The sequence below is a fragment of the Centruroides vittatus genome, unplaced genomic scaffold (assembly GCF_030686945.1).
Source record: "Centruroides vittatus isolate TY-2023 unplaced genomic scaffold, ASM3068694v2 scaffold_861, whole genome shotgun sequence".
Taxonomy (NCBI): Eukaryota; Metazoa; Arthropoda; class Arachnida; order Scorpiones; family Buthidae; genus Centruroides; species Centruroides vittatus.
This window is the reverse complement of record NW_027122718.1, coordinates 11,500,238-11,524,363: the sequence shown is the minus strand read 5'-3', so window position 1 is coordinate 11,524,363 and position 24,126 is coordinate 11,500,238. Positions and strand designations below refer to the sequence as shown.

General features: G+C 31.7%; 1 protein-coding gene across 2 annotated transcripts in view; it reads right to left on the bottom strand.

Moving 5' to 3' along the window:
• Window positions 1–17,466, bottom strand: part of MTA1-like (metastasis associated 1-like) — a 112,618-nt gene extending 95,152 nt beyond the window's left edge. The window contains exon 1 of one of the 2 annotated variants that reach the window (XM_067288431.1): window positions 17,180–17,466. In XM_067288431.1, the coding sequence (XP_067144532.1) occupies window positions 17,180–17,207 (28 nt within the window). In that variant the 5' untranslated portion in view covers window positions 17,208–17,466. The remainder of the gene's footprint in view (window positions 1–17,179) is intronic. The other variant, XM_067288430.1, reaches the window with a different exon arrangement.
• Window positions 17,467–24,126: the final 6,660 nt, after the last annotated feature.

Genomic DNA, 24,126 nt, shown 5'->3' with positions numbered 1-24,126 from the left:
TGACCAAAAAGGAATATCATTGTATCTCAGTACAATTCTCTGTATGCTTTGCATTAGTCTACCTAAGTGGTTCCCAAACTTTTTGGATTCTAGGCACTCTTGCTAAATGCAGATTTTCCCAAGGCACCCTATGTCAAATTCTAACAAGTACATTATAAAAATTTTATAACATTTCATGGCACCCGTGAGGAAACCGCGTCACACACTTTGGGAACCACTGGTCTACCTGATTATTTTTTTTTTATCTAACATAAATTGATGCTTTTCACATTGGCATATGAAGCACTATGAAGTACATACTAACTGCCAGTTTGTCTCCATTCAACGACCTTTTGACCAGTTTGTTAGATGTTGAAAATATCTCAACTTTTGCTGAATTTTAGAATTGTGTTATTTTTACCTTAAATTAAGTATATTTGCTGTTTTAAGTTTATGAAAATAGGTATTGTTTAGGTCTGGGAATGAATTAATTCACTTTCCATTATTTCTAGTTGGAAAAATTGATTTGGACTTTGAACAGTCTCCTAGAATAAATTAAATTTGAAATATGAGCACCACAGTAATTTAAAATTATAATCTCAATCAAAATATGGTAAGAAACTAGTGCTGGTAAATAATAATAAACGCTATAAAAAAATTTAAAAAATGAATCTCTCTCATAATGAACCATTTAGGAAGTTAATTACAACAATTTTTTGGCAATTTATTTGCATATAAGCAATCTTAGATAACAGGTCTATCAAATTATCATCATCAAAATTTTACAAAACTGTCAAATTCTTTTGAGAGATTTTTAAATTAAGAAGTAACCTGTTTAGAGTTGCCAACTCTCCCAAAATTGGCAAAAATTTTTAAATTCTTGAACTTCTGAATGGAGGCATATTCTTATCATATTTACTTCACAAGATAATCATCTTTCGTGTATATATTAAAACAGACTAAAGACTAGATGACAGCATTCTGATATTACTGAAAGTAAAAACTGTCAAAACTCCCAGAATCAACTCTGGGGAGTTGGCAAGCTTAGTTCTGTTCATTTCATCTATATGAAAACAATGTAGTTAGTATCAATAATCTCTCAATTATATTCCTACTTCAGAAATTACAGTTCACAAATTTCAATTAATTATATTAAAAAGAGCTAAATAATTATATTTCATTAAAAAAAAAGAAAAAATGAGTGATTTATCAAACTCCAAATTCTCAATTTTGACAAATTTGAACTTTAAATTACTATAATCCTGTTTTTGAAAATTTTTAAATACTTCATTATTTATTTATATTTTAATTACATCTAGTCCACTCCAAATAAGTTTCCATACCTTTCAAGCTGACAAAGTCAACAGTTAAAGATCATTTGTAGGATGTGGAAATAATCAATAAAGTATCAAATAATGAAATAGCTTAATCCAATTCTGAACAAATGCAGAAAAAATAAAGGTACGCACTGAAAACAACAGAAAAAAAACACTTGTCTCTAAGAATCTGACTATGAATTTTTGTGTTTTAATTTTATAAAATACAAAAATTATTTTCTTTATGATGATGATTATTGACAAAAATCATCTTAAATTTTTTCATAATTTATAACAAAATTAGTGCGCTACCATAAATATCAACTAGACTAAATCATTAATGAATGAAATAAAATTATACCCTTTTCAAATACAACCATTATTTTAGAATAAATGCACTGTTCATTTTTAAATAAATGTAATATCTAAGAATGATTAAAAGCTATCAACCAAAATAAAATGCTGCAAAAAAAATTCTTATTAAGTAGAGCAAATATACTTTAAAAATATGAATCATCTAATATAACTGTACAAACTTAAGAATTTTATAAATACTGCTTAATGGAGATCTCACGTCACAGAAATTAAAGATATCTGTATATGTAAAGAGTGTTTAATATGCTTTTTCCATATGGATATGGCTTACTATTAGCCATGTTTTTGATATACATGTGTTTTTGATATACATTACTGCCTCCTCCAACTTCTTTAGAAAGTTGGAGGAGGCAGTAATTCCAAGGTTCAGCAAAAGCATCCTGTTATATAGAAGATATGTGGATGACGTCTTAATATTATGGAGGAAAGATGCGGACGTCAGTTCATTCCTACAACAGATGAATGACAATAGGTACGGCCTTACTATAGAGTTGGAACAACACAGCAATAAAGCAGTGCATTTTCTGGACATAGACATTCAAATAACGAGTAACGGGTTGCACACGAAAGTATACAGGAAGACCACAGGCAGTGCGAATTATATAACAGCGGATTCATGTGACCCGTTTCTGTATAAAAGAGCAGCATTCAGGTCCATGGTTAAAAGGGCGCACACCCATAGCACCACCCAGGAAGCTGTACGAAAAGAAATCGAATATTTGAGTGAGGTGGCAAAAAGGCACGGCTACGGCAGGTTGGTACCACAACTAGAAAAAGATTACGTAAATGCCAGCAATCAGAATCCACCTGAGAATAGGAATAAGGAAAAGAATATCGTACCAATTTTGTACAACCCGTGCTTGGCACAGTTATATAGAAGGATTGTGAAAAGGCAAGGGTTAGGCATAGCATACAGGAGATGCCCCTCTATGATGCAAATACTAAGGAATGACAAGGATAGACCGGATAAGGACAAACTTCCGGGGGTATACGCTATTCCATTAGCCGATAATCGATGTAATAGAGAATTGGTATACATCGGATCCACCAAAAGGGCTATGGAAGTTCGAATAAGAGAACACCAGAAGGACGTTGAGAATGGGAGAAATACCACCTCCTTGACGGTTTACGCATCGGATCCGGAAATCATCCCGGACTTTAAAGCTGCAAAATTGCTGGCCACCACCATTCATACGGAGCATATTAGATGGTTAGAACAGATAGAAATTTGTAAAGCGTTCCAGTCGTCACTGCCAATAAACGCAAAGGATGAAATGAGGTTATCGATGGCTTGGCAGGCCCTGTTGCAAAAAGACGAGACGGAATGAATGAATGGGAAGTTTAACGAAGTAACGGAGGGGCAGTTTGGTGAAAGTGATAAAATGTTAGAAAAAGAATGTAGATGGCATCGTAATAAAAGGGATGGCAAGATACTTTTAGAGGAATGATGGAGCGGTCTTAATTAGCATAGGATTGGTTATACGATTAAAGCGTTAGGATTTGGAAGTTTTACGGAAGTTTTTAAACGCTTTGAATCAGAATTGTTCGATTTTTTCGATTTAATCGGGTGGCACGTGCATAACGGAAAATTTTAAAGGTTCGATTGTTCGAAAATCGTTTTGAAAAGATCGTGTAAGAAGAAATATAGGCTTGAGGAAGGTCTCAGTGGAGGGACCGAAAACATTAGCCAGAAATATAAGTGTTTTACACCGGTTATTAGGTTTGGAATGGAAGAAATCCTCACCACATTAGAAACCAATTTGACATATAGCTAAAATAGTGTAGTGACAGTAAAGTTGAGAAGATGACTGACAAAAACCTCCTGCTTGCACATGCCATACAAGGATAATGATTGAAAAATGTCAATGTTTCCATTAATGACTTCTGTCTTCTATAAACAGTTTAAACCATCTTGCTACTAAATAATAAGAAAGAGTACTTTCATCTATAGCCTTTACCAATTTTTAATAACACTCCTGTTGTTACTATCTGCTTAGCAACAATTTTCACAAAACACTTATGCTCCAAATCCAACAAACAACTATGGTAAGATACTTTAAATGGCTATGTTTCTAACATCATTATACTGATAATGCTATGTAAGGGTTAGGCTTCATAGTGCCAAAATCACCACTTGGCTTTATTTTTATTAAAGTGGTGATAAAAATATAATACTGGCGATTAAAACACTAGTCCGCTTATTTTGACATTCAGAGTAAAATTGAATTATAAAGTAAGCTTAAGCTAAAGCAAAAAATTTTATGACAAAACCTATGAAATACTGTTTAAGCACTGATCAAATGTGTTATTTTGGAATTATTCATAAAAAAATTATTGAAAAATGATTCCCACTTCTGAGTGACTGCTTATCTGTTTCTTTTGTTTCCCAGACTCCAAATTGATAAGGCTATCAGCACCTGCATTAATTAGTAAGTAAAACTGGTGGTGATAAATAATTTGAAGTGATGGAAAAACCTTAATAACTGGCTAAATGGTTGGTGATTTTTCAGATTTAAAAATTTTTTAGAGTGACCCTGACTATGTATACAATTACAAAAATATTATCAAATAATAACTGACTGAGGGTTAAAAAGAGCATTAAATATTCCAGATATGCATCATGTAATTTTAATGACAAAAAAGGCCACTGTTGCCACTATTTATCAACCCTGGTGGCCAAGGAAATTGCAAGAACCTAGAATATATACTAAAAAAAGATGTGCAACAGATATATAAAGTAGTTTGCAATTGTAATGCATTTTAGCTACAATTGCAATTTATAACAACAAAATGTGTAGCATAGGTTGCGCTGCATAGCGCCAAAATACAAAATTGCCACTTGGCAATATTTTTATTAAAGTAGTAATAAAATTATAATACTGGCAATTGCAAGTGAGGATAAAAACCCTAGTCTGCTTGTTTCAACATTCAGCATAAAATTGAATCACAAATCACATTTGGAGAAAAACAGCAAAATGTCAAGCTTCTGTACAATGGGAGTCCCATATGCCACACACCTAGGATTAGTGTTGCCACCTTTACAAAACTGCCGACCCAGACGGCAGGTCAGGTTTGTTCGAACAGAAGTTCCTGACACATGTGCAATGTCATTTTACAATGCAAAGAATAATGTGCATGCTGGTTCTAAATCAGTTACAGTTAGGGACTAGGGACTTGTGTAGGAGTAATATACAAGCAAACAAAAAAAAACCGAGAGGCAGGTTGCACATCACATGTCAGCATAAACAGAATAACATGGCGGAATGGCAGATGAGTTTCAGTGAGTGAGGTCTTTCGTTGTTCAAATGGTGTAAATTTATAAAAATATTTGCAAGAACTTTGTTTCATCATAATTTCACAATTTCTACAAAATTCCCGGACAAAATTAATAGTTCACTCAGATAGTGAGTCAATTCCCAGACTGTCCGATGAAAACCAGACGGGTGGTAACACTACCTAGGATGCATATATTTTTTGAATCAAACTGATTCAAGAATATCTTTGTATAATAGGGCTGGCAGAGATACAGTATTAACAACATTAAAAGACGTAAACAGATACTAAAAATATCTTCTCTACTCGCCACGTCCAATAACCAAGAACAAACTATTCTCCACATCAGAGATGACCTTTCTTTAGAGGCTATGTCTCTGCCAAATTATGTAAAACAGTCTAAAATGTCCACAGGTGACAATCCCATCACAATTAAAAAGATAGTATTTTTTTGTAAAATAGGGCTGGTCTACCCTTTACAAAAGTGCAATTTATTACATGTAATTTCACACCATAGCCTCACCAATATTGCTAATGAACACTGTTGCAAAAACTTTCATTCACAATTATGAAAGGAAAAAATTTACAGCATAATTAGGCCTGAAAAACACCTTTCTCTCTCTCTCTCTCTCTCTCTCATTGAATGAGATCCTAATAATTCATAGGATCATCTCAAGCTTTGCAGCACTCTGGTACAGAGTGGACAAGTTTCTGCAAGTATCCTACATTAAACTCTTCTAACACACTCATCACAATTGCTGTTTATTTTCAGTCCTCTTCTCTACAATTTTCATGTCTGTAATATCCCAACAATTCTCTAAAATGGTGAAAATCTCTCGTTTTTATCTTTCACTATTCAAACTTGTTATATCCCAGAGAACCCTTTTTTTTTTTAACTGATTCTGTCAAAAACAATAAAGACTTATTATTTCTTGATTATTGTAAATATAAGCAACAATGCAAGAATGTTTCACATGTAAATATAATTTTAATGCGTAAATTTTTGATCATGTAGGAAGAGGCTCATTTTTCCATATAGGAATTGCCTAGTATACTTTTTTGTAGAAAAAACTTACCTTAGTAGCTTAGGCATCTGATATGGACCTCGTAGGAATTTTTTACCTAAACAACAACTTTTAATAAATTAAGAGAAATCGAGCGTAGGGTTTTCTACTCCCCTCTTGCCATCAGTTATCCATCACTATACCTGCACTATGTCGATGATATTTTAATAAATTTGCTAACAAACTGTAGAGAAAGAATTCTATTTTACTCACCATCCTAATTTGGAACAAGGCTCAGTCATCCTGGAAGGTATAGTCACGTCACAAAATTGTTTCTTGATTGTTTGGATAAGCATGATATATAAAATATTTTGTAGCACTTTGTATTCACAGGCCCAATAGTCTGCCAGAACTTTTATTAGTTATACATTCCCACACCATTTGACTCACTAGAAACTTTACTGTCTGCTTCAAACAATCCCTTGCCTGTCCCATGCCTAACACAGGATTTGTCATTATATCCATGCAGATTGAATTTGGATTGATCTAAAAACATAACAGAATTCTACTTATCAACACTTCAATCTGTATGCTGTTTAGCCTAGATAAGCCATTATCAGTGCACTTTAATCATCAGCAATGGCTTCTTACATGGGCAGTAAACTTTTAATTCCATGTCACACTGAAATTGTTACACAGTTCTCACTTTACTTTCAGTTTGAAAGAACTAGCAGTAAGTTCTCATAGGCTGAGATGCTTCAGAGTCCTATCCTGGCATAGTGTACTCATTTGTATACCATCTAATCCACTTTTTCTTTCAATGTTGCCATGTTCATGACTCCTTTTGTAACAAATACACAATTATTGAGTGATAACAATGTATTCTCTGCACTATTTTATGAGATGATAATCCTTCAAAATAACAATTACAGACTTTTTACATAATATTAACTGTTGAAACCTACCATTTTGCTTATAAAAGTGCATCACCTTTATATGGATTTTTATACCAATCAATGATACAATCACTGCAAACATTACTGCAGTAAACTTTGTTAACCAATGTGAAGTTTTTTCGTGTTTATGATGTCATGGATAATGCAAACTTACAGTTTCTTGCAGGTCTACATGAAACTGATACACTAATTTAAAAAACACACATTTTTACAGAATTTGATGAGTGATGACCACTACTATATATAAGGACAATTTTCAGCTTCTGGTTACTTGTGAGCTAACAAGAGAGGACCAGACATTCGAGTCTCCAATTCAAATGAAACTTGGTTAGCACAAAGCCCTAAACACAAGTAGCTCCTTGTCCAAGTAATAAGATCCACTTCTCAAACATTTCTGAAAAACAGACCTCTGAAAACAGTGTGTTTAGCTTATATTTTTGACAGTTTCTCTTTTCTTTGTAATGGTGATAGCCAAGTGAATAAAATGCTAGGCACTAAAACTACATGATGTAGGTTCAAGCCTTCACTAATTTAGTTTTTTTCCTATATTATTACTATTATTATCCCTCATGTTTAGAGGTTATAAAACAAGAGATTTAAAAAGCATGATATCACTTCTTGTTTAGCAAAAACAAAGCCTCTGTAAGTTAAACTCGTGTATGTTGTTAAATAAAATTTTTATTTCTTCATATTAATTTTCAGATATGATGACATTGTTATATTTGAAGTGTAACAAACATGAGCTCACGAGGAAATTGTCCATAACATTAACAATTAAAAAAACACTGCAACTATACTACCCTATTTTCATATCATAATTGTCTTTTTTGTCCATCCATAGTAATGTCTGAAGTTTATTCATGTTTATTGACATAGTATGTAACAGAGGCTTGTTGCCTGACGATGCCCATTTAACACAGGTGAAAATGTTCACACTTTGTTTATAATTTTCTTGATGTTTGTTAGGATTTTGCAGTGTTTATTATTGTCTAATATTAATCAGTTGTAAAGTAGTTGTTAATTCTCTTAAATTTCAAATGTTCTGTCACATGCATTGTACACTGACAAAATTAAGTTCTTTAAAATGGGACTTAATATACCATTTGAACTGGCATCATATTCATTCTTTAAAAATGAAGTAGGATGAAATTCCATCTTTAGTAAGGTGACCAGATTTTAACATTGGTAAAGCAGGACAAAATTCACGAGGAGGGGGAGGGGTTGTCTTGTTTAAAAAAAATTGTTCTAGAGCAACAAAATTTTATCATAAAAAAACGCATAAATTGTATTGCATTTTTTAAAATTTCAACATATGTAAAATTTACAAATATAATAAACATATATACTATTATAAATTTTTAAAAACTCTTTATTCTTTTACATATTTCTCATTTGAGTGAATTTTTTTAAATAAATTGCTGTGGTTGTTTAAAATGTCATAAAATTTTTCACAAGAATTTGTTAAATTATATTTTACACATAATATTGCTTTTATAGTCTCAACACTTAATTGTGATTTGTCGGATGTCCACAAATTACCATTTGTTCTCTGTTGAGATTTTTGCTGATGCCCAAGATTTAACCTTTTCCTTATCAATATATTTTTTTTAATACTGATACTTCATTAAAAAGATCATTTTTGGAAATATTGCTATCTGGAAAATGTTGACTAATGTGATCGAATGATTTTTGCACATCTTCCCAATTAAGTTCTTGTTTTAACATGACCCAATGAAAATGTTCAATATCATTGTAATATCTCAGCAAAGAATACCTGTTGTTCACAGACACAGCCCTCAGGGTCACATTCCTCTCTTTTGTTCTAAAGAGATTAGTTACCACCACCCAAGTAGGAAGGGTTGGAACGGAAATTTCTACAAGGGACCAACAATAGACGAAAGAAAGGAAAATATACAAAAATTAGAACAAAATATATATCTAATATGGCGTACCCCACAATACAAAACGATCTTTACCGAATCTTAAATATAAGACGCAAGATTATGACACATAATTGACAAAAATTTAATCCTTCCAAAAAGTCGGGACTTTTTTAGAACACTGCGGGACGTGGGACAAATTGTTAAAAATCGGGACTGTCCCGCCAAAAGCAGGACGTCTGGTCACCTTAACCTTTGGCTTTCACTGTCTCATACACAAGTTTACTGGCTACTAATGACTCTTCCCTCATATTTTCTATTAGATATTCTGAGTTGATGGAAAATCCTCATTTAAAATTCACATTTCTACAAGGAACAATAAGAACTTTTTGCACAAAGCCAACAATTTTCACTGCTTTTATTTTCTTCAAAATATCACAAATAATCTATTTCAAAATTGCAATATATCTATGAGCATTCTTATGTACCTTCTTTATTACTGCCCTTGCAGAGAAACCAATGTTAATATCCTGAGGAGGCATGAGAGAGTTGTTGTCATCCTGATTTAAGATTGTACTTTAGTAAGCATCACACTGTCAGGTGCTATCAATGGAAGCAAATGTAAAAGATCTGCATCAATGAATAAACTGAAAGACATGTTTGGCTGTTCATATGGTACCATGTGAAAGGATGTCCATGAGTGTTTGGATTTCCATGACATAAGTTTCCAGACAGTAGGTCCTCAGGCAGCTTTCTGCAGATCAAAAGTACTTGCAAATGAGTTTGTCTTGGAACACTTGTGCCATTATGCAAAAGAGGGAGTAGAATTTTGAAGTTTCATTGTCACTAGAGATGAAGCCTGGATTAGTCATTTCCAATCTGAAACCAAGAAGGAATATGTGACATGGAACCATCTGGCATCCCTTGTCAACAGGAAATTCAAGATGTCAGAAAATGCTGGGAAAAGTTTTGGTGACTGTTGTTTGGGACATTTTGGGGTGTTTACACATGGAGTTTTTACCATTTTGATAAGAAAGTGATAGTGAATGCCAATGCTTATCAGGAAACAGTTACTTATTTGAAGGAGAACAACTGTCACAAGCGGCCAGGTCTTTTATTCCTTGGTATTATACTTCTGCACAACAATGCAAAAACATAGTTGTATTGCTGTGAAAGTGTAGGATTTTGGCCCGTCTTTCCTACAGTCCAGGCTTAGCTCTTCAGACTTTCCACCTTTTCACAAACTCAAGAAGCATATTGTGGAAACATTAACTGTCACATGACAAAGTAAAAGTTGGATGGTTGGTTAGCTTTTTATAAAAGGAACTTTCACACAACTTCTGTGTTGATTTAGCTTTTTATGCCACATGGCCTCTTGGACCAAACTGTGCCAACTACACAGTTATGGAGTCAGTTAGGAAAGAGAGCTTTAGTTTATAAAGGGAGCTATATAATCATGTTCTAAAAGTATATTAAAATGACAAAAGATAAAAACATAAAATTGCAACAAAACCATGATCCAGATCTATATAACCAAACAATAAATTAATCATGATAAGACAAAAGCCAAAGTCTGGAAATGGCTATACCAATCATCAGAATCAAGTGTTTTCTACATAGCACAGAACAACATGGCATGGAACAACTCAGCTACTCAGATGACATTGGAATAAATTCTTCTGAAAGAATGGTAACTATGTTGAAAAATAAAAACAAACAGCTGTTTTGAAAGTGCCATGACATTGAATTGTACTAAATTCATGTTAATATTAATAAATAAAAAAATTTGAATTTTTTTTTTCTATTTGCATATATGGATGTATCAAAAATTAACTTTAATTTCCCAATTTTATATTCTTGTGTAGTTGACCTTATTTAATTTTAAATACAGTAAAATCTATGACTTAAGAAAATTCGTCATCTTAAGGGATGGACTTTTCAAAAGGTGATGAAAAGATAATGGATAGATTTTATGTAGTACTATATCCAATTGTAATATTACATAATATACATAGTATTCTAATGTAACACTATACAGACTAGTGTAGGCAATACAGAAGCTATTCAAAAATGTCTATGTATTGATTTACAATACTGCAAGAAAATTTTTTAAGACATCACTTGTACATCTGTGTACTGTACGTACATGAAAAAGCCCAATAGTTGAGTGGATTAAAACCACTGAAAACTACTGTAGTAGCTGGTTGTGGGTTTGTATCTCACCAATGGGCTGGTGACATGGTTTTCTGGGTTTTTTCGTGCATATCTAAACAGGGGCTAGTTTCCCACAGAAAAGCCTTCAGGAAAGCATTCTCCCTTGGAATTTTACCCATAATCATATCCCACTAAACTAACCTGTATATGAAAATGTAATGCACACAATCTTAAATGTTTGATTTAAAGTAATCTGAAATAGACATTTGCTTTCTCTATTTTAACTTTTCTGATAAGATAATATCTTAAGTATTTCTTTTCTATTTGGTCAAACAAACCCCTCTTTCATGTCAAATTCCAAAAACTATCAAATCCTAGCCAAATTTGTTGTAATCAATTACCATTTCATCAAAGCCAAACAAACTATCAGATTATCAGGCTAATATTAATAATATATTATTAAGGCTAATTTTAATAATTATAAAATAATTGTTGATAAGCCTTAACATAGCCCAATAATCTTATAGTTAGTTAAGTTTTAATTAAAAATCAAATTAATGAACTGAATGTTTATATACCATTTTATCTATCCTTGTTAATGAAAAGATTAAATTCATTGGCTTTGTTACATTTGGTTTAATAAGAATAAAAAGAACATAAGAATAAAGCATAGGCTAACTTGTCGAGGCTATTAACAACAAATTAGGAACAGTAGACCCCCCCTATAACACGGGTTCATATAAAACGGATTCGTATAACACAGCAGAAAAATTGTGATCGTGTTCGTATAACACACTAAAAGAGGCTCGTATAACACGGTAAAAGAATGAGACAGATTGTCATAGCCGACTCGTGTCTCGACAGGATTGGTTGAATCTGGACCAATAGTGGACGAGCAGCGGACCTACTTGAGAGCTACCAGCATAGCAAGGACATTGATTGGATGACCACCGTCCAGCGGTACGTGTATATATGGACAGTTTAGGCAAGAAAGTTGTTTTCGTGTGGAAAAAAAAAACATTTATTATTCAACGGCCATAAAAATTGTTGTCATGTAGTGCCTTAAGCCTGATTACTAAAGAAAGTTATTTTAAATATAACAATTAAGTTAATCGCTTTGGGCTGTGAACGACTCGTGTATTTTTAAAATCTAAGTAACTCGTACAACATGGAATCATATAACACGGAACGTATCTACTGTGTTATAAGGGGGTCTGCAATATATTCTCCATAAGACAAAATAGAAAAAAAAGAAGACATTGAAGTTGGAAAAAAGATTGAGATAAATTTTTATACCTAATGCAACAGCATAACATGTCCAACAATGTACATGTCCATGATTTCAATTTCATCATCCCATTCAAGATGATGTGTCTCAAAGAGAATATTTTATACAAAGGGATTATGAGTCCAGAGGGTTATTAACAGGTAAAGAGATGGTTAGCTTAAGAAAGATTAAAAATAATGAGTCCTATGAAATAAAAATTCTGTTCCAAGAAAATCTGGTCATCTAACAGAGTGGTTAGCTTATTGAATATTAGTATTATTGAATCAGAATATTGTAAACTAAGCATTTACATACAGGCAGTCTCCAACTTTTGATCATAATATATAAAATATATATGAAAATCAAATGTCTAAAAATTAAACAGTAGAGGTGATGTTTTAAAAGAAGTTCCATTCCACAATCCAAAAAAAAAAAAAAAATGTAAAACTATAAAAAACTTCTTACTTAAACCAAATAATCGGAGTAAATTGTTTCTTAGGTGCAAACGTTTTTGACACCCCTTCTGGGCTCTTCTTCAGGCATTCCAAATGAAGAAGCTTTAAAATTTAAGGAACAGCTAGCAACGGATTTGGAATGCCTAAAGAAGAGCCCAGAAGGGGCGTCAAAAACATTTGCACCTAAGAAACGGATTAACAACCCGGTGTATTCAGTAGTTGAAATGTAAAACTCTTATTAAAGTAGAAAAATTAAAATCAGAGCCAGTGGCGTAGCGTAGTGGGGGCAGCAGGGGCGGCCCGCCCCGGGCGGCACTTATAGGGGGCGGCAAAATTTCACAATAAATAATAATATCTTGTAAAAATACCTAAATAAGGGGGCAGCGAAATTTTTCTCCGCCCCAGGCAGCTGACACCCACGCTACGCCACTGATCAGAACACAAACAGAAAATAGACAATAAAAATTAATGTTCAACTTTGATGTTTTCAAAACCAAAATTGACAGAAAATGTCTCTGTATGATAGCTTGAAATATTTATTTGTTAGCTGCAAATGTACAAAAGTTTGAATTTAGCACATGAAAACTGACTTTGGCATATCAATGTATTGAGTATGAAAGAGCATATTGTCAGAAAGTCAAGGACTATCTGTATTGCTTTCAGAAACATACATACTTCTAATATACTGACATGTAAATGTTATTGCCATGAATATGACATACTTCATTTTCTATGAACATATACATTTTCATTGCTACTATATTTATTTAGAAATAGTGTTTATGCATTATTTTACCATTTTATCAGAATATATAAAACAAATACCACTAAAAACTTCATTAAAACCTATTATTTTAAACTTATTTTGTCTTATCACATGAACAGAGATGTGAATAACAAGCTTTAATAAATAGCCTAACCCTAGATCAGTGGTTCTCAAAGTACAGTCCATGGACCACTGGCAGTCCACACGCATGCACCAGGTGGTCCACAACTGACCTAGTTATTTTTCCAGAATGAAATTCTACGCTGTTTAGCCAAAGAATGTTTTCATGAATCACGTATCTATTAGATTAGGTTACAAAACAGATTGTGTGTCAAAATATTTTATCATTATCTAAGGTGATATTTACAGGATAAGAAATGGATGGGGGCATAGATGCTCTGCAGTTTGTGATTCAGTTTTAGTGGTCTGTGGATTGATAAGTTTGATAACCACTGTTCTAGATAATACTAACTGTTATTAGAAATATGAGATTATTACAGATATAGTTGTCTTACACACATTTATACATTTTCATTATTCCAAGAATAAACAATATCCTTAAGTGTCATTAATTTTTTATACTAGTTAATTTATAATGAAACAGACAGATATATATAAAATTTTATATAAGTCAAATTTTTATATTTTATAATTCAGTTGTTAAGATTTTTCAGTTATAACGTACAAAATTCAGTAAAAATTAATTATTCATATTTTTTTTTAATAATATCTAATAAATATTAATCTAATTAATCCAGCCAGCATATAAAGAATATTTTTCATTAACACATCATAACATTTGATAATTTAATACTTTCTTTAAATTAAAAATGACCCTTTTGATAACTATGCAATTGAATACAAATTAAGAGTTTTATTATATGAATAAGCATATTGTTAAATTCATTCAAAAATAAGTTTTCTAATAATTTGAAATTAAAATTAATAATTGAGTGATGTAAATCTAATTTGTTTAACTAACTATATTTTTATTTATTTACTTTTCAATTTAGAACAAACTTCCAATATTTTAAAGCAAAGCAAAAAAATTTATCATACTGAAAAATGTTGTATAAATACAATTTATAATAATTAGAAAAATTATTTGGTTATACTAATTGTAATTGTTTATTATACTGTCTCACATACTGGATAATCAACAAATTAAAGTTAGGCCTTGATAAATTCTCACATTTAAAAATTTTGTTTCTCTAAATTAAATTTTTAAAGCAAAATTTACAATAATTGCTTTTTTTTTGTTTTTTTGAAAATCTAGGGAGTCAGTATATCAAGAATTAAATAATAGACTAAAGTCTTTTATTGACTGAATAATAGCAATTAATCCAGTTATTAAAAATTTTTTATCTATTGTCTTTTACTATGTTTTGAACAATGTTTTAATTTACAATTGATAGTTTTAATATCATGTAAGATAATGTTTATGTATATGTGCAATTTGGTTCCCAAGAAATTTTTGTGAAACATTTCCTATAAAAAATATAGTATGTGTTTTTCCTGTGTTTTAAATTTCTTTTTATGCATATTTTATAATTGATAAATATATTTTAATACTAAACATTATAAATTCAATAGCAAATATTTATATAATCAAGTTTTATTAAATATTTTAATTATTTCTTTAAATTCAGTGATAATGAGAATGATAACTCATTAAAAAAATTATTTGGCTTTAATTATAGTAGTCAAAAAATATGTAGCAATAACTAAAGAATATTCAAGCTTTAACCTTAAATTTGTTATATAAAATGTAAATTTATATAACAAATTTATTCTACATTTTTGCACTTATTGTTGTTGCTATTTTGCATTTAATCCAAGAATTTGTTACAGGGTAATTCTCTCTTGTCATTTAGAACATTACCTGTATTATTTAACAAATAAATGAATAAATTCATTCATTGTATTTTCTACTTGAAATATATCAAAAATTATATATGTTTTCAATGTAATTATCATCTTTCTTTAAGAACCCATCTGCTAAAAGTTAAAAGTAGTAATAATAAAATTGAAGAAAAACTCTAATGCATTCTATTTATCATCAATAGATGACTAAAATCACTTTAGTAAATAATTAAAAGTCAATTATAAAATATTTTGTATTCTGAAATTAAATTATACTTTGCAAGCTACTAATGTCAAACAATTTTTAATAATAAGGATTCATATTTGGATCCTTAATATTAATCTACCCTTTCAAGTAAATAATACATAAAGTAATCGTTCATTTTTTTCTTTTTTATCATTTTAAAAATATAATTACAATATTTTGTTCAGAATAAGTTTTAAAATGTTAAACCAATAACACTTTGATTTCTTTAAGAAAGTAAAAATTAGTTTGTTTTTCTTAAAACTGTCATTCATCACAATATTTCATATTTTTCTGAAATATTTGAAAACTGTAATATGTAATTTTATAATTATTATAAAATGATTATTCATAAAGTTTATATATTTCAATTTTCTTCTTTTTCTAATAAAAATTAAGTAATTTTTATTAATATGCATTTTTTCATTCCGAATTTACCCACTTATTAATATCCTACAATAATAGTTACTAATAATCAAAAAATTCATAATGCAGGTAAAAAAATATATAATATATAATCAGAATATATAAATTGCTTCAAATATTAATCTAAAATGTATATGTAAATTTTTTTTATAATACCCAATCACATGAATATTTTTCTATCTTACTTGACAAAATAAATAAATAATTAAATTAATTTAATTAACAGTAATCTAGTTTGTCTAAAGCTAAACAATTGAAAACTTTGAACAGACACGTTCAACAGTTAATCATTAACAATTTATATTAATATAATATATAATTCCTTTAAAATTATGTACTCGTTCCGTCTAAATCTAAAAACCCGAAGAAACGAGAAACACACTAAAAATATACAAGACAATTTTAAATCATATTAAATATACTAAAACAATCTGTGCTCAAAAAAAAATAAAAAAACAAAAAATTAATTTGTTCACAAATAAGTATTTCTATAATAATTTTTTTTATTAGTAAATCAAGCAAATTTTTAACAACAAATAATTAATAATGCAAACTTTTATCATCATAATTGAATTAATATAAGTTAATAGATTTAATTTAAACTTCCAGTTTTTAATTATATATATATGTATATATATATTATATAAATCATAAGCTGTATTCATTTTTAAATGACAAATTTAATATTAAATAAGTAATAAATTAAAATGGTTAAACTGAAAGACAAAACTCAATTTATTATATAGCCCAACACAGTATAATTTCTTTTTTTTTTAATTTATGATGCCTTATTTATTTAGAAAGAAAGAAAAATGCATAAATTTAATTAATGTGGTACAAAATCGAATATATTTGTAGAGTGAATAGACGATCTTCCACCAAAGGGTTTCGTTTTTATTATTATTTATTTTTTAATCCGGGGTGACGATCCGAATCAGTGTTTCTCTTCTAGTAATTATTATATTTTAAAAATTTAAAAATTGAAGAGTTTTTTAAAACGTTTAAAAATCCTAATCGACGACGGAGAAGAAAAAGAAGAAAGATGTTTTTTTGCGTTGAATCACAACAGTCGAATTGATAAAATAAAAACCGTTTCCGGTATAAACTCATGTAGAGTCCAAACATTGGACTTTCTTTCTTTCGGGATGCTTTTTCTATGAGAGTTAAGCCTAACGTGGTCAACATCGATAAACAACACTCGGAAAATAAAAATGTTCTTACCGCCAACTCTGTACATATTCGCAGTCATGACTTCGGTGCTGAATGGCTGAGTTGTCTATCGGCTAACGAATAACTGTACGGAACCGCTTCGACTCGTTTGCTCGTCAACATCACAAACAAGACGCCATTTTTCTTTGGACTTCTTGTCTTGTGACGTCATCCGGCATGACTCGGTGACGTCACCAATCCCTCGGACATCATCCCGAAGATGTCCGAATGACCCTGATCAAGGAATCACTACCGGTTCGGACTCGATAGAAATTTTCTATACTCGACTTCGGAAAGAGATCGGCTAAATTCGGAAATGACGCACCAAAAAAAAAACGGCTAATAAAAATACGTTCGTTAATGGTATTGGACGGACGAACGTTGTAATTAGTCCGACATGGCTAACGTAGAGACGGAAAGTTTTTACAGCATATAATATCCAAATTATGGATTTTATTTTGTCTTAATTGCCATTAATCTTCTCGTTAAATATTACCATTCGAATTTATACACATTGGGAATGTTTCTGAGCGTGAATATCTCCTGTATATAAGCTTCCACTGTGTGATGTTGAAGTCAATAACCTATATTCAGTTCCCTTTTTTTTTTTTTTTTTTTAATTGCTTTCATTTATAGTTGGGACATTCCATTCGAGAATATATTATGTTAAAAAATCTCATTAGATGTCTGTCGAATAAATTTTCTATACATAATTCGGTTTAAACTCATTTTAAAAAAAATTAAAGTATTCTTTTAAAGTCAGTAAGAGAATTAAATATATTTTTTTATTATTTAATGTAGAATAAATATAAATTCATAATTTTTACATATATAAAGTTTTTTTACATTAAAAATAAAGACTTTAATTATTTTAAATCGGATTTAATCTTATATTAAAGGTGTAATTCTTTATAAAATAATTTCTTATAAATAAACTCATAATAAAATTTTACAAGTAAATATTTAATTACATAAAGTTTTATTTAAAAAAAAAATTAATAAAAATTAAGTTAAGAATAATTAATAACTTTATTTATTATAAAGTATCATTAATTTTCAAATATATTAGTAACTAATAATAGGAATCAATTTAGATTTAATTTTCTAATCTAATTATAAATTTGTGAATGCAATATTTTACTGAAAACAAGAGTTTTTATATCCGATTTAAAAATACAAATTTATTTAATAAAAAGAAAACTTATAATTTAAAGAAAATCCATAAAATTAAGTGCATGTTTAAATGTTCCATTTAAGAATCATATAAAATAATTAAGCGCGCTTCATAATTTACATAAACTTTGAATTATTTTGCTTCAATCTATGCTTTATTTTTTCGTGACGATGTAAATTAACTATTACCTCATCGTTTTATTAATCTGAAGTCTGCAATATGTTTGAAATGATTAAATTTTTAAAATTTAAATACATTTTAAAGATTTTCCGCTAGACCCCATGCGTTATGGTATATATTTACCAGAATGATGGTTCGGGTTCGGATTTGACTCAAATTCTTGTGATTTCTCGTAATCCCGAATCGATATATCATTCTTTCTTGCATATGGTGGTCGTGATCCCGTTACCGGTCGGATCGCTGATGAGCAAAAATACATTTGCTGGCTTGTCTTATGTTAACGAGCTTGTCAAAGGATTCTATCTAGACATTTAAAAAAAAATGTATTCACGAGTTTATGATAAAAAGTACAATACATAATAAATGAATTCCGCTAGTATTACACGATATAGAAAACCTTAAAACGTATAATGGTAGAGGGAGCGGTAAACAAAACCACACCCCTGCTCGTCCGGAAATTACACACTTTAACGTCAATTTCACGTCCATTCTTCGGTTTTACAATAGACAAGTTTAAGAAAGACGTCAAATTGACGTAAAAATGTATATTTTATGGGTGAAAGCCTTGGATCTTGAGAACAGACATGTGCGCTAACTTGTTTCCTAGCGGCGACGATATTTCCGAAGGCCAGTGACGCAGACATTTTACGGCAGCAGAGTCAGCTAAGTCTCAATTCATTTCTTGGTAGATCCGCTGGAAATTTAGTATATAAAGTAATTTAAAACTGAATACACTAATCTACAGAATTAGATCTGGCAACTATTATATTTCGTATTCAATTGAATCTCCGAAAATCTAGTTACCTTATCCGAAAACAACTTATCAGACGTTCAAAGAATACAACCAAGAAAACAAAAAAATTGATTTCTACGTGATTTTTAAAAACTCTACTGGTTCATAGAAATCAATAAACTATAAAAGACCTATTTTCTCAAACCTAAGAATAATTAAAGATGTAAACAGAAAATCTATTGGTGTAATCCTGGGGAGAGCTCTAACTTGATCCTTTTGCTGTTTTATAGAAAATACACCACAATAGTCAAAAACACATAAGCATATAGTATCTCTGTGTGTTTGCTCTCCCTAGTAATCAGGTCTTTCCACTCTCCCCCACTCAAGATCTTTAACTGGTTTATTATCGATTCAAAAATAAATAAGAGGCTTTATCCATATTTTATTTCAATCTGATTAAAGAAATCTTAGTTAGCATGAATAAATACAATAGGCCTATTTTTTTAACTACGGTTTGTGAATGGAGCCAAGTCCTATTTGCTCTTAGTATCAATCCTACAATTGAAAACACCTTTTCACTTTGGATATTTGTCTCAGGGAATGCATAATATTTTACTTGCTGGATTAGTAAGTCGAGGACTGAAGATTGCTGTATCCTTCCAGGAAAAAAGGATGGACAGATTTCTCATAGCCGTAGAAGAAAGAATGCAACCTTGTAAAAAGTGACATTCTGCAGCTATTTCACTTTCCAAACTTGAAGAATATGCAATAGAATATTGATGCGAGTCATTAGGAAGAAACAGTTGAGCGATACTAATCCTTTATCATCTTTATGTAATCTTCCATTTGCACCTTCTTGTATGCCAGAATCTATGACATATTTTATAACTGTCACAAAGTAGCTCAGGCTTAGTTATGTTCTTGGTGAATAAATAACTTTCAATGCCACTGATATTCTACGAAACGAGGACCTAACAGTGTAGCAAGAATTATCAGATCATTCAATGAAAACCTGCTTTCATTTCTTACAGATGCAGACTCTTCGTCGTTTACTTTTAATGATTATATCTCTCGCCTGAAAATTAATGCAAGATTTATTGTTAATTTCTTGTCTGATTATCTGGTTTTGAGAATAGGTACACAGTAATTTTAAACTACATCAGACAGTCAAAGTTTATACAGACGTTTCCATTTGTAACTTCAAATCATATTTTCCAAATCTTTCAAGTAGTTTTTCTGTTAGCTTTCAAGCTACTTAATTAACATTTCGAAGTCATTATGCTGGTGTAACTTCCTTAGAGTTTGCGATCCATGATTTCTGTTACTTGTTTCAATTTTGTGCAGAGCCGATTTACAAATAGGCACAGTAGCGGCTCGGGCCTACAGCAGCAGATTTTGAGGTGTAGCAAAATTGGCTAGCATATTATAAGAATTTCACAAATTAATAAAGTAAATAATTCCAAATATTACAATATTTATAATTAACGTTAATTATTAAGCCGTTTACATAAATAAAGAGATTAATTATTTAAATAATCTAATTACATCAGATAGATAGCTTTGACCGGTTAGAATGTAAACATACAACACTACTGTTAAGTAAAATGTATCACTTTCATACTTAAAAAGCTTGTATTAATGGTTTATGGTAGAAAGCAACATGGCGTCGTCCACGGCTCAAATAGTTTCGTTTCCGTGTCCGTTAGGTGGTCGTATGAATGAAAATGTACAGGTTGTGAAATCGCACGTTAAAGCACGTGGGGATGTGTCATCTCGATTTTTTTTTTTTTTTTTTTTTTTTTTTTTTGAATGGTAGCCCGCATTCTAATTTTTTCATGGCTAATTTGAATGCTCCGTCGGCAAGACAATCTATTTTATGGTTATATTTTACAATTGAGACCCTTCTTTTTTACATTTTGTCGCCAAAAAACGCATATATTAAAATTATAGTTTCCACGATACAGTCGATAGACGGGAGGCCGGATGGCCGAGCGGTCAAGGTGGCAGCATACCGCTCTGCGGGACCCGGGCTCGAATCCCGACAGGTCGAAAAATCCCCAGGAATTTTTCGGGGAATGGTCCGTCCGGATATGGCGGGCCCCCTCCCTCACCACCCGGTTGCCCCATTGTGGGCCTGGCCGAACCCATAATGGCCTACAAAAAGAGGCCCTCTTAATGCCCACAGGGCGGAAAAAGTTAAAAAAAAAAGTCGATAGACGGGCGCCGCCATCTTTTTCTTTCTTTCATCGTCATTCCCAAATACCTACAAACAACAGCGCACGCCCGTGTTAGTGGAGCGATCGCTATTAATGAATGCACCCTAATAGGTGGCAGCCTACCGCTCTGGGGGACCGGGATCGAATCCGAACGGGTCGAGAAATCCCCAGAAATTTTTCGGGGGTGGTCCGTTCGGATATGTCGGGCCCCGTCCCTCACCACCCGGTCGCCCCATTGTGGGCCTGGCCGAACCCATAATGGGCCTACTAAAAGAGGCCCTCTTAGTGCCCACAGGGCGGAAAGAGAAAAAAAACCAACGCATTGCATGTTGCGACTGGTTAGGAGTGCATATACTTTTCATTTTATACGAATCGATCCGTAAAATCGGATCAGTCCTTGTCATGTGATACAGATAGCTTCTGCCATAGCAGAAAGTATACAAGTCGGATCGAAGATGGCGGCAAACATTTGTTACTTAATAATAGTCTCTGCTTGTCAGTTAACATATACTGAATTTTAAAAATATTATACGTATAATATCTTTGAAATTCTCTATATGTTAACTAACAAGGATCAATTAATTAAATTAAAATAATCCATTTTATCCCTCGATATTAAAACTGTAGTTAGTACTAAACGACGTACGCTGTTATGAATTATCGTTTATTTGACAAAATTGTTTGTACTCATTCATACGAATTTTTAAATCGTATTACTCTGTGAATAAAATTGTTTTCCACAAAATAAAATTTAAATACAAATTTCACAAAATTAAAAAATAAAACTTGCAGAAAAGATGAAAGTGCACGCCATACATTCTTGCGGTACAATCTAGCAAAATTATCTCTAAATACTTATTTTTTCATCTCAGTTTATCGGATATTTTAATAATGATGTTTTTACTTGTCATTTATAAGTTTAAATAAGTTTCCTTGTCAACAATTAAACGTGTTTCTTCGTTATTTACTGTAAGCCTAACTTCAATCATGGAAGCAGCCATCTTTAATCTCTTTTATCTGATCCGAACGATCCTACCCTCCGCTCGGATTAAATTGATCGCGATCCAGTTGATCCTAGATGGCGTTTGTATACGCAAATAGAGATTGATCGGATCGCAGTAGTTCCTCTGTATACACGATTTAAACGATCGAAGTGATCTTGGATCAGTTTGAACCCAAAAGTATATGCACCCTAGGTGTTTGAATTCTCGTCCGTTGCAGCGTAAATTTCTTCCGGTTGTTTTACAGTATGAAATTTTATAGCGTAAAAGCGAATTATGACCGAAAAAAAGGATCAAAATACTGTATCATCCGGGACTGCAGAGCAATAATACATAATTTGTATATACCGAAGTAGGATATACTATAGATTACTCCCTATGGAATTTCGTGTGTTTGGGTATATATCTGAACTCAGGGGACCGACACGAGTTCAACGATACTTTACTTTTGGACCGGAGACGAAAAATAAAAAAGTTATCATACTTTTTTCCGGCGATCGCGCGATGATAGGGAGTCGCTAAGTCGGCCTCGCTATCGCAATCGGGAGTCGCGTGGCTTGCCGTTAAAATTGCCTTTAGTAGACGTTTCCCCCCTTTTTTTACTTTGTTCAAGAACTACCGTGAATCGATCACTAGTTTAGCACATGGCGGCGTGTGGTAACGCCCATACGAGAGGTCAGTCGGGCTGCCATGTTTGCTGCCATAAGTAACATTAACCGAAATGGCGATCGCGCGATGATCGGAAGTCGCGTCGCTCTCTCCGCTCTCGTATCGCGTGTTTAACGCTCCGGGAGATGACCGTAGTCCGACGTCACGGTTTGCAGACTTTACCGCAAGATGGCAATACTAGCAACTACGGTGCCGTCTGCATGAGAGCATTAAAGAAGTATGGTAACTTAAAAAGTGTGATAACTTTTTATTTTTTGTCTCCGGTCCAAAAATAGGGTACCGTTGAACTCGTCTCGGTCCCCTGAGTTCAAATATATAATCAAAGTCCTGAAATTCCATAGGGAGTAATCTATAGTACACCCCGAAGGATTTAAATAAAGTAATTTTTACTTTTAGTTGCTGTATTTTATTTAACAGATTTAGTTTATTATTATAGATTATATTACATTTTTTGTAAGTTAGTTCCTAAAGTTTTGACCACTACTATATATATTGTATTCTTACATTTCTGTACGTCTGATTATATACAGTATGTATTCTGCTGATGCATTTTTAAGATCAGAAATACATTGTGGTCCTTCCTGTGTTTGTAAACCATAATAATAATAACAAATTCAGTGGGACATACGTAAAATAAAAAAAAATCTAAAACTTTTGTGTATTTTCTACAGTAAAACTGTATAAGTTTACAATACACAAAATTATTTAATTTTTTTAAATAAAAGAAAATTAAATGGTCGATCTTAACCTGGAGGTGCAAAGAGGACGCTTGAAAGGAAACATCCGAAAGAACGGTGACGTCATCTCCCCGGTTAACTGTCACCCCAGCAGCTTGGGTCCATTCCGATGCGGTGGACCAGTTTTGAAGCATAGGGACTGTCCAATCCATGACTTCATGAATTGGACAGTCTTTTGAATTACTCCATGGCTCTACATTTAACAAGCAAATAATGTATCACTGGCACTGTAACAGAGGAAAAACATGG